At 38.3% G+C, this 12,313-nt stretch overlaps 2 protein-coding genes across 2 annotated transcripts in view; one reads left to right on the top strand and one right to left on the bottom strand.

The window, feature by feature from the left end:
• Positions 1–6,411, bottom strand: part of ANKRD45 (ankyrin repeat domain 45) — a 91,046-nt gene extending 84,635 nt beyond the window's left edge. The window contains exon 1 of the mRNA XM_058310145.2: positions 6,325–6,411. The gene's annotated coding sequence lies outside the window, so the exon portion shown is untranslated. The remainder of the gene's footprint in view (positions 1–6,324) is intronic.
• LOC131280927 (large ribosomal subunit protein uL11-like) lies at positions 6,040–9,793 on the top strand. The gene is made up of 2 exons (XM_058310146.2): positions 6,040–6,457; positions 9,155–9,793. Exon 2 carries the CDS (start codon positions 9,229–9,231, stop codon positions 9,724–9,726), a length of 498 nt encoding a protein of 165 aa, XP_058166129.1. The 5' UTR covers positions 6,040–6,457; positions 9,155–9,228; the 3' UTR covers positions 9,727–9,793.
• Positions 9,794–12,313: the final 2,520 nt, after the last annotated feature.

Below are 12,313 nucleotides of genomic sequence, written 5' to 3' on the forward strand. Positions count from 1 at the left end.
TGCTCTAATGATGATTGAGGTGATAAATGCACAACTATGTGATTATACCAAATACCATTGAATTGTACGCTTTATTAATGTGTATCAATAAAATTGATTTGTTAAAAAATGAAAATAACCCAGATGTCAATCAACTGATGAATGGATAAACAAACCATGGTATACACACAAGATGGAATATTATTAAGCTGGGAGAAGAAATGAAGTTGCAATGTATATGACAACATGGGTGAAACTTAAGGACATGATGTTGAGTGAAATATGCCAGACACAAAAGGACAAATATTGTATGAATTCACTAACATGAACTAAAGATAATGAACAATCTCATGGAGTTAATAGGTAGAATGTAGGTTACCAGAAGTTAGAACAAGGATAAAAAATAGGGAAGTGAGGTTTAATTTGTTCAGAATTTGTAATAAGGTTGATTGTCAATGTTTGGAAATGGAGAGCGGTGATGATCACACATTATAGTGAATGTAATTAGCAGCACTAATGATAATGGTTGATAGGGAAAGTTAAGGTTGTATATGTCACTAGAAGGAAAGTTAAAAGGACGGACTGTATTGCATAGTGAACCCCCTTGGGGACAATGAGTGTGGTTAATAGTACAAATCTAAGAATGTTTTTCCATGGATCAGGACAAATGTACATTAATATCATAAGATGTTCATATTAGGGTGGTGTTTGGGCAAAAATACACCTAAAGCAAACTATGAACTGTAAAGAATAGTAATATATAGCTTTTTCCATCAATTGTAAAAAAAAAAAAAAAAAAAAGAATTATGCTAAGTGAAAATAACCAGACACAAAGTACTACATATTATTTGACCCCATCCATACAAAATGTAATATATTAATAAATTTTTAGAGCTGGAACTAGATTAGAAATTATGTATGGCTGGGGAAGGATAGGGGGATTGGCATGTGACTGCTAAGGGGTAGGGGTATTTCTTTTTAGAGTAATGAAAAGGGTCTAATATTGGTTACAGTGAAGTGTGCAACTCTGTGATCTCTGATTATACTAAAAGCCACTGATTGTACACCTTGGATGAGACCCATTGTATGGTACATGAATATATCTCGATAAAATTGCTTTTTTAAAAAGTAGATTATACTGTCATAAAAGAAAATCTAAAGGTGGAGAAGGTTCAGCAGCTCAAAAATATAATTAAAGACCCAAGCTCTATTTACCCTCCTATTCCATCATATTTCACTTTCTTGCCTGTTGTCTCATGGTAACAAGATATCTATCATAAGTCCTAGTATCACATCTGCATTCAAGACAGGAAGAAGGGGGTACCCTCTGTACCAATGATTTCCATCCCTTTTAAGACAAGAACCTGCAAACTTTCACTTATATTTCAAAGGCTAGAACTGTGCCAAGGGCTACCCCTTATTTTAAAAAAAATTCCCCCAATAAACAAGTATCTCAATTTGCCAGTCTCTATAAAGGAAACACATAAGGAAGATGGAGACTGGGAATGCAAATTGGGCTAGTCAATCAACTATGACTACCACCATAAGATTTGGTCCAAATTTTATCTCTGAGATTGCTTAGTCCAATTCCCTTATTTTACAGAAGAAATTCGGTAGAAACTTGTAATATTTTGGGGTTTCCAGCATTCAACTTCCCACCCTCCCAACATACACATACACATACACACTTCCTTAAAGAATCCCAATCTCCCTTTTAGACAATTTTTATGGAAGGTAAAGCTAACTTCCCACTGCAGAAGCCAAGAGGCAAGATCCTCCTTCTCTCCATTTGAGAACAAGCCTCTTAGACAGAAACATGAGTTAGGATCAGCCAATCAGCTAGTTTACTTCCAGGATCTTGAATCTTGAACAAGAGACACAAGAATATGAGGTAAATAGGTCATTTATCACAAGTGACAGCAGCAGTATGGTGATCAAGCTTCCTGCTATCAGAACATGCTGTGGTTCTATGGTCTGACCCTCTACAGTTCCCCAGGTTCCTTCTCATTTCCAGCCTCCGATGAGTATGTGGGCCCTTGATATAGTACCGAGATACAACTATTAGTTATCTTCCCCAAAATCAAATCTTCCCTTGTTATTTAGAGACAATTTAATTTCATCTCTATAAATTTATTAATATTTAGTTTTTATATAGATGGAGTCAATATGTACAGGGGAACAGATATGGCTCAAGTGCTTGAACGTCCACCTCCCACATGGGAGGTCCTAGGTTCAGTTCCCAGTGCCTCCTGAAAAAACAAAAAGCAAACAAACAAAAAACCAAGTAAAACAAATGAAAAAACCAACTCAGGAAAGACAATGTGGCTCAGTGGTTGAGCACCGTTTTCCCACATAACAGGTCCCAGGTTCAATCACAAGCTCCCAGTACCTCAAAAAAAAAACAACAAAAAAAAGTATTACAAACAAGAGACAAGAGCATGAGAAAATATTCTTTACATTCCTGAGAACAACATAACAACAATAACAAAGAATAAAATACAATAACCAATTAGATATGGTATAGTTAAAAATTCCTGTTTTATGGAAGAAAAAACTAAGGCTCAGAGAGTCACATGGCTTGAACAGAAGCAGAATATCTGTCTTCAGACCCAGTGCTTCACCAAGCTCCTGTCACAAGATAAAATGTTAACTAATCAATGATACACTATCATCTAATTAACTGTAAAATGAACAATGTAATACTGTTGTGACCTTGACCAAAGTGATGATTTACATGAAAATATTTTGAAATCTGTAAAGCGCTAGCGCTTCACGTACACCTGTTTTCACAGAAGAGGTTCAGACAGATCAAGTGAATTGCCCAAAATCACGGTGAATAGCAGAGTGACAAGACAATATCAATGGTACAAGGACAAGGATGGATAAAACTACTGGCACTTTGGCATTAATCAAAGCAGTGCCACCAAATTGTACTTGTAGTGGCTGTATTCTTCACCACCACATACTTGCAGTAAAATAAATAAACAAATAAATAAATAAGCCAGTCTCAGTTAAGAATATTCTAAATAAAATAGAAATTAATTTTACTAAATCTCAATCCTCAAAGACATGTCTTTTTAATATTTGTGCGGCAAACCAGGAAATACACATAAAGCACTTCTGTGTAGCAAAGTATGAAAATTGCCAAAAAGTATTCGTGTGATAGTTGAGTTGTGAGCTGACTTAGCCGCTTTTCTCAAGGAACATGAGTTTTCACTTCAAAGAACTGACAAATAACTATGGTTATCTGGCACACATTTTCTTGAAAATGAATGAAGTGAGCCTGTCATTTTAAGTACAACAACTGACAGTATTTGCTACCAATTCAAGATTTCAACCAAAAATTGACATTTTAGAAAACATGATTGGCTAGTATTGATCATTGTGAATGAAGACAACTTCTAATACTTTTCTGATGAGATCAATAGTGTTATTAGTGACCATGTTTTTTTTGATATTATATATATCACGACACATTTGTTAACATTTGGAAAAGCTGTATAACTCAATGAACCAATATTTTTCAAACGACCATTGTATGATGTTACAAAATCAGGAAAGGATAAAAGATCCATTCAAAGTGTAAGACAGACCACTGATAGATTTTAATATAAGGGTATGAAAAGTTCATTGATGGGGAGCAGATGTAGCTCAGTTGAGCACCTATTTTCCAAGTATGAGGTCCTTAGGTTCAATCCCTGGTACCTCCTAAAAAAAAAAAAAAGTTCATTGACATGGTTTTCTGATTCCACATTGCAAATAGCCTTTATTTTTATTTTTTAAAGATGTATTTATTTATTTAATTCCCCCCCCCCCCCCCCCCCCGTTGTCTGTTCTCTGTGTCTATTTGCTGCGTCTTGTTTCTTTGTCCCCTTCTGTTGTCGTCAGCGGCACGGGAAGTGTGGGCGGCGCCATTCCTGGGCAGGCTGCACTTTCTTTTGTGCTGGGCAGCTCTCCTTACAGGGTGCACTCCTTGCGCGTGGGGCTCCCTCACGCGGGGGACACTCCTGCGTGGCAGGGCACTCCTTGCGCGCATCAGCACTGCGCATGGGCCAGCTCCACATGGGTCAAGGAGGCCCGGGGTTTGAACCGCGGACGTCCCATGTGGTAGACGGATGCCCTAACTGCTGGGCCAAGTCCGTTTCCTGCAAATAGCCTTTAAGAAACTACCACTTGTCAGGTTTCAGTGTAGTTCAAGGAAAAATATATGCAATTATCTTTAAAAATACTTCTTCCTTGTCCAACTACATATCTATGCGATGCTGAATTTTCTTCATACATTTCTACTGAAACAATGGATTACAACAGATTGAGTGCAGAAAGAACAATGAGAATATCTCCTATCAAGCCAGAAATTAAGGATATTAAAAGAAACATAAAATACCACTTTCTCACTAATATTTTGTTTCAGAAAAGTTATTTTTCAAGAGAAATATTCTGTTAACATGTAATGGTTTTATTTTTATTTTTAAATGAATGGATAACATTTTAAAATTTCCTTTTTAATGTCTAATATCATATATCTATTACTTACCACAATCAATACTTATAACCTACTGGGATCCTCTTTGCGATCCATTACATTAAGATATAATGGAATCCTGCAACTAAAAACCTTTGAGGACTATTACTTACTACTTAGGACATTTGTAAGTACTAGAAGTAGAGGAGAGTCCTTCTGGAGATGGAAGGTGGGGAGGGGGGTTTGTCCCACAGGGTTGCTACTGCCAGGCAAAGAAACCTGTAGAAAGGGATGTGGAGCAAACCACTCTAATCAGAGCTGAATGAGAGGCAGAGACAGAACTCAACCAGGCACTCAGTGCAGCTGATAGAGCAGAGAGCACTACAGCCAGCAAGAGCTACTGAGTCCTGACTGAAAAGGGGGGGGGGGGGTGCAGTTCACAATCACAAGAGCCACAGACTATAGCCAAGAATGCCATCACACAAAGAGCGCCCAGTGTACAAAGAACATCACCCCAGATCCCACAGACAGCCAAGGGAGCCTAGACACTTCCACAAAACTGATTGCCTGAGTCATATACACCCATCTCCATATCCAGAACACAATTTCAAGAAGAGTTAATGGGGAGAAATTCTCTGAGAACCTAAACATTTTTATATGAGAAAGATTAAACACCAACCAAAGAGACCAATTACAGATTTAGTTAAATTTTAAAACAGGCTGGACATTTAGATTAGTTTTTTCTTGGTAACCAATGAGTAAGTGCTCATGAAAGCAATCAGATCAGTCATAGACAAAAATAAATTATATTTTTTAACCCATAAAAGTTATATAACATGAATCAAAATTGCAAACCAGTTACCAGAAATTAGCCAAAATTAACCAGGAATTTCATAGAGAATATGAGCATGGAGAAGGGAGACAGAGGGATGGAACTATGAAGGTAGGATGGTATATTGAACTATGAGCCAAAGGCCCTTGCTTTAATCCTGATTCTGTGATTTATTAACTATGCGACTTTTCTGAATTGTCTCATTGCAAGAAATGAGGATAGCCAACTGCTCTGCCTTACTGAATGTTTGAGAAAATAAGTCTATAAACTCTTCTTTTTAACTATAAAGGGTGAAATCTTTTGAGGCTGCTAAAGCATGGTCCCTGACATTATAAGCCTTTAGTCTAGTGAGGAAGACGAGCAACTCAGCAATGAGAGAGTGAGGTAAGGGCTACGATGAGAGGAGCTTTGAAAGTAAAGAGGATGGACATCTAAACTAAACAGGACTATGGTGAAGTCCGGACAAGGTTTCCCAAAAGAGGCCACATCAAAATGCTGAAGAGTGGGAGTCTTTTTTTAAAAAAAAGAAAGGGGCAATCCAGGTAATAAGAATAGAATAAACAAATGGCAAGGAGTTAGACAAGGCAGCGTGAAGTTGTGATACAGAAGCAGGCAGTTAATAGGTTCCTCAAGGGCCTTGTAAGCCAATAGAATTCTAACTTAAAAAATGTAGGCCCTTAAAGCTCTCAAGCTCAAGCTCAAGGAAAAGGGCCAAGGGCAGCCCTGAATCCCAGGGTTAAACAAAGGGAAAGCCTGAGGAAGGAATGCGGACCGTGTCAGCCCTGCCTAGGGACCCACGGGGCGTGGGAGGCTGCGCGGCAGGAATACCGGCCCCTCCTAGACACCCGGGTTCGCCCTGGGGTGAACTTCCGAGATGCCGGAGGCTGGGACCGCGCACGCCAGGCTCCTGGCGGAAGCATAACCAGAGAGCCGGAGCAGCCCAGCCCTCCCACTCCCCAGGACGCTGCCCGAGCTGAGTGGCACGGGGATGCCCCCCCGCACCCGGGCGCTCGCGGCCAGAGCCCACCCAGCACCAAGAGGGCCAACTTACAGCTCCCACGCCAGGGAAATTCTTCGGTTACCATGGCAACGCCGCAGACGGCCAGCGCTGCGTCTTGCCCAGCTCAGTGATTCCGGCTGCGCGCCAGGGTCAAAGTTGTAGCAAAATACCGGAAGCAAGGGGGGTAAGCCCAGGGGAGCTGATTAAAGGAGTTTCGGACGGTTGCCTGGGGATTGTTTTTTAATATTGGGTAATATGGTGTAATTTATTTAGAATTTAAAAAGTAATTTTAAAAAAATAAGGTGAGAGGAGGGGATGTGGCTCAAAGCGGTTGAGCGATTGCCTCCCACAAGGGATGTCCCAGTTTGGGTTCTGGTGTCTCCCAAAAATCAAAAACAAGCAAAACCAAGGGAAAAAAAACAACTCAGGTGCGCCTGTGTGGCTTATCGGTAGAGCGCGGGCTTCCTACAACAAGGCCCTGGGTTAAATCCCTGGCCCAATACCTCAAAAAATAATAAATAAAAAATAAATCAGTACACAAAAAAAAATTTTTTTAAAGGTGAACACATTGGTTGCACCGCCCTTAGTCTTACCTTAGGCCTTTAAACCAAATAATTTCCCAAAAATATGAGGTTATGTTTTTAAAACTACCAGATACTAATTTTAACTGACAGCTTGCTTACTTTCCTAGTCAATGGTCATCTTTTTCCTGTAGTTTATGGTCATTATCTTCTACAAGTAGTTTCCTGACTCACAAGTTTCCCCACTAGTGCCAGTCATGGCAGAAGAGAAAGGAACTTTTCAACCACATTCCTCCTGATTCAGGGAATCAAGATCCAAACCAGGTGAGGGTGTGCAGGGCCGTCAAAAGAAACCAGTGGAGAAGGGCTAAATTTACCCAGTATATAAATATTTGCATCTAACACAGAATGAAACTCTGAAGACAGAGTTTTTGTATGGAAGGCAAATATTTATTTTACTATTTATGCAAAGAACTCATCAAGGAAGAGGTAGTATTTTAGAGGATCTCTGAACAATGGGGCTGAAGGCTGAAGAGCCTAGTTTGTGTGTGTGTGTGTGTGTGTGTGTGTGTGTTTTTAGGAGACAACACAGATTGAACCTAGAACTTCATACATGGAAAACAGGTGCTCAACCATTTGAGCTACATCTACTCCCCAGAATAGCCTAGCTTTAAAATTAATATTTGACCAAAAACCCAAATATAACCATCATAATCTGAATTTCTGGAATACAAGAATTTGAAGGTTTTTTAAAAATTTAATTATTTTTAGAATTCTGTTATTCAAATAAATTGTGGTAGTCAAAATTTTAGAGTTTGATATTATAGGCCAACAATTTTTCAGCTGCTAGTTTGCGCCCACAGTCATCATATAGCACATTTGCTTGACTAAATCCTCATTTTCTACTGAAATTGGTGGAAAAGCAAGACTTATTTTAGGTATTTCATTTCCATTGTGTTCTTTCTCTCTTTTTTTCTAATAGTCTATCTTTGTATGAGTGTTTATGTGTTTTATTATGTCTGCATGGAAGATGGCATGATGGATAATTGTGCCGGATTGTACATGATTCTGTTTTCAATTCATCTTCATAATATGTGAAGAGTTCTCAAATATAACTGTTTCTTGAAAATCTTAAACGGAATTAAACTACAAATTTAATAGAGCTCTTAAAGATTATTTTTAATGCTCTGAATGCTAATACCAATGTTATGATGATTGGAATAATAATGTAATTTATTTTTATATTGCCTTATATTATTAATATCTTAACATTTGCAAGATCAAAAAGGATTCAGTGGTTTTCTTTAAATTATGTAGCTAATGTACTCCCTCTTGTTGTATTAACTCTCAACCTATTTCCAAACTTAGCTACTTGAAAATTCATAATTATTTTTATTCATTAAATTAGCAGCTTTCACAATCATAATTACTGTACCATTTTATTCTTGCAACAATAAACATTTATATTTCAAATGGCTGATAGAATTGCAACATATAAAGCATACATGGAAATTTGTGTTACACTGATCAGATATGTTGGGAACCGGAGTAATTATATGATCATCAATTACACACAAGTTCCATGATGCCAGTAGTGACAATGAAGTGAGGATTCACATTTTATCTTTTTAAAGGCCAAGGCCAAAAGCAGAGCCAAGTAGATATTAGTCATTAGTCATCTACCAAGGGGAAAACAAACTTCCATGCACTCGTTAATACAGGCATAACTCGTTTTATTGCACTTCATCGATATTGCATGTTTTACAGATTGAAGGTTTGTGGCAACCCTGCTCAGGCAAGACTATCAGTGCCATTTTTCCAACAGCATGTGTTCACTTCATGTCTCTGAGTCACATTTTGGTAATTCTCACAATGTTTCAAACTTTTTCATTTTTATCATATCTGTTATGGGTGATCACTGATCTCTGATGTAACTACTGCAATTGTTTCGTGGTATCACAAACTGCCCAGATAAGCGGGCAAACTTAATCAAAACGTGTTGTTTGTGTTCTGAATGCTTCATAAACCAGCTGTTCCTCCATCTCTCTCCCTCTGCTCAGACTTCCCTCTTCTATGAGATACAGCAATATTGACCTTAGGCCATTTAATAACCCTGCAAAGGCCTCTAAGTGCGCAAGTGAAAGAAGAGTCATACAACTCTGACTTGAAATCAAAAGCTAGAAATGATTAAGCTTAGGGAGGAAGGCATGTCGAAAGTCAAGATAGGACAAAAGCTAGGTATCTTGCTCCAAACAGTTAGCCAAGTTGCAAATGCAAAGGAAAAGTTCTTGAGGTGATACTCCACTATCTATTAATCCTTGGGAAACTGCTGTGATTAAGAATGCATGTACTCTTTTCAGCTTGGAGGAGGCCAGGGTGCAACTTTCTTCTGTCGTCCAGCATCGGGGTTCATCCGACACCAACCGCCTCTGCCATGCCGCACAAGTTCAACCCCAATGAGATCCAAGTCATGTACCTGAGGTGCACCGGTGGGGAAGTCAGTGCCACGTCTGCCCTGGCCCCCAAGATCGGCCCCCTTGGTCTGTCTCCAAAGAAGGTTGGTGATGACATTGCCAAGGCAACTGGTGACTGGAAAGGTCTAAGGATTACAGTGAAACTGACAATCCAGAACAGACAGGCCCAGACCGAGGTGGTAACTTCTGCCTCTGCCCTGATCATCAAAGCCCTTAAGGAACCACCCAGAGACAGGAAGAAGCAGAAAAACATTAAGCACAGTGGAAATATCACTTCTGATGAGATCATCAGCATTGCGCGACAGATGCGGCACCAATCTTTAGCCAGAGAACTCTCTGGAATCATTAAGGAGATTCTGGGGACTGCCCAGTCTGTGGGCTGCAATGTGGATGGCTGCCACCCTCGTGACATCACAGATGACATCAACAGTGGTGCCGTGGAATGCCCAGCTAGTTAAGAACTACAAAGGAAAATATTTCAATAAATGATCATTTGACAGCCAAAAAAAAAAAAAAAAAAAAGAATGGATGTACTAATTATAAAAATGTGCTGTCATCAGTTCGTAACAAATGGTCCAAACCAATGCAAGGTGTTGGTGGTAGGGTGGTGTATGGGAATCCTGTATTTTATGCACAATTATTCTCTAAACCCACAACTTCTCTAATAAAGGGAAAAAAATGTTTTTTAAAAAAGTGCTACTCCAATAAACACATGAATGATAAGAAAGCAAAACATCCTTTTTACTGACAATTGAGAAAGTTTTAGTGGTCTGGATAAAAGACCAAACCAGTCACAAAAGAACCCTTAAACCAAAGCCTAAGCCAGAGCAAGGCCCTAACTCTCCTGAATTCTATGAAGGCTGGGAGAGGTGAGGAAACTGCAGAAATAAAATTTGAAGCTAGCAGAGGTTGGTACATGTGGTTTAAGGAAAGAAGCCACCTCCATGACATAAAAGTGCAAGATGAAGCAGCAAATGCTGACTTAGAAGCTGCAGTAAGTTATCCAGAAGATCTAGCTAAGATAATTGATAAAGGTAGCTACACTGAACAACAGATTTTAAATGTAGATGAAACAACCTTCTATTGAAAAAAAGATGCCGTCTAAGACTTTCATAACTAAAGAGAAGAAGTCAATGACTGTCTTCAAAGCTTCAAAGGACAGACTGACTCTCTTGTTAGGGGCTAATGCTGCTGGTGACTTTAAGTTGAAGCTGATGCTCATTTACTATTATGAAAATTCTAGGGCCCTTAAGAATCATGATAAATCTACTCTGGCTGTGCTCTATAAATGAAACAACAAAATCTGGATATCAGCACATCTGCTTACAACATGGTTTACTAAATATTTGAAGCCCACTGTTGAGACCTACTGCTCAGAAAAAAAAATATTTATTTCAAAATATTACAGCTCATTGACAATGCACATGGTCACCCAAGACCTCTGATGGAGATGTCCAGTGAGATTAATGTTGTTTTTATGCCTGCTAATGCATTCTGCAGCCCATGGATCAAGGAGTCATTTTGAATTTTAAGTCATATTATTTAAGAAATACATTCTGTAAGGCTATCGCTGCCCAAAATAGTGATTCCCTGATAGATCTGCACAAAGTCAATTGAAAACCTTCTGGAAAGGATTCACCATTCTAGAAGCCATTAAAAACATTCATGATTTATGGGAGGAGGTAAAAATATCAACATTATCAGGAGGTTGGGAGAAGTTGATTCTCATGGATGACTTTGAGGGCTTCAAGACTTCAATGGAAGAAGTAAATAAGTAAGTGCAGATCTGATGGAAATAGCAAGAGAACTAGAATTAGAAGTGGAACCTGAAGGTGTGGCTGAATTGTTGCAATCCCATGAAGCTTGAACAGATGAGGAATTGTTTCTTATGGATGAGCAAAGAAAGTGGTTTCTTGAGATGGAATCTATGCCTGGTGAATATGCTGTGAACATTGTTTAAATGACAATAAAGGATTTAGAATTTTTTAAAAAATGATTTAGAATATTACATAAACTTAGTTGATAAAGCAATGGAAGTGTTTGAGAGGATTGCCTCCAATTTTGAAAGAAGATCTAACTGTGGGTAAAGTGCTTTTAAATAGCACCACATGTTACAGAGAAATCTTCTGTGAAAGGAAAAGTCAATCAATGTGGCAAACTTCATTGTTGCATATTTTAAGAAACCTAACCTTCAGCAACACAACCCTGATCAGTCAACAGCCATCAACATCAATTCAAGACCCTCCACCAGCAAAAAGAGATTATAACTCACTGAAGGCTCAGATTATGGTTACCATTTTTTTTAGCGATAAAGTATTTTAATTAAGGTATGTACATTTTTTAAGTCATAAAGCTATTGCGCACTTCATAAACTACAGTACAGTGTAAATATAACTTTTATGTATACTAGGAAAAAATTTTAGTGACTTGATTTATTGCAATATTTGTTTTATTGCAATCTCTCCAAGATATACCTATGTTGATTGATTTTCTTAAATTGGACCACCCTTGCATTCCTGGGATAAATTTCACTTGGTCATGGTGTGTAATAATTTTCAAATGCTGCTGAATTCACTTGCTAGTATTTTATTGACTTCTTTGTATCTATATTCATACAGGATATTTGTCTGTAGTTTTATTTTCTTGTGTGTTTTTGTCTAATTTCACTATCAGAGTAATGCTGGCCTCATAGAATGAGTTAGGTAAGGTTCCCTCGTCTTCAATTTTTTGGAAGAGTTTGAACAAGATTGGTGTTAATTCTTCTTGGAATATTTGGTAAAATTTACCAAAGATGTGCATGTGGTAGACTTTTCCAAAAATATGTAGAGATGGTTATTTCTCCCTTCAGTTTTGCCCCAGTTTGTCACATGCATTTTGGGGCCTCCTGGTTTGGGGCATAGATATTTATGACTGTTACTTCTTTCTGATTGTTATTCCTTTTATTAATATATAATTGCCTTCTGCAATTCTTACAACTTTTTTTTGCATTTAAAGTTTGTTTTGTCTGATATTAGTATAGGTACCCTTGCTTTTTTTTGGCTACTG

The sequence above is a fragment of the Dasypus novemcinctus genome, chromosome 13 (assembly GCF_030445035.2).
Source record: "Dasypus novemcinctus isolate mDasNov1 chromosome 13, mDasNov1.1.hap2, whole genome shotgun sequence".
In the NCBI taxonomy this organism is placed as follows: domain Eukaryota; kingdom Metazoa; phylum Chordata; class Mammalia; order Cingulata; family Dasypodidae; genus Dasypus; species Dasypus novemcinctus.

Excerpts from the sequence above, each read along its gene's own strand:
- LOC131280927 (XM_058310146.2), top strand. The coding sequence starts at position 9,229 with ATGCCGCACAAGTTCAACCCCAATGAGATCCAAGTCATGTACCTGAGG.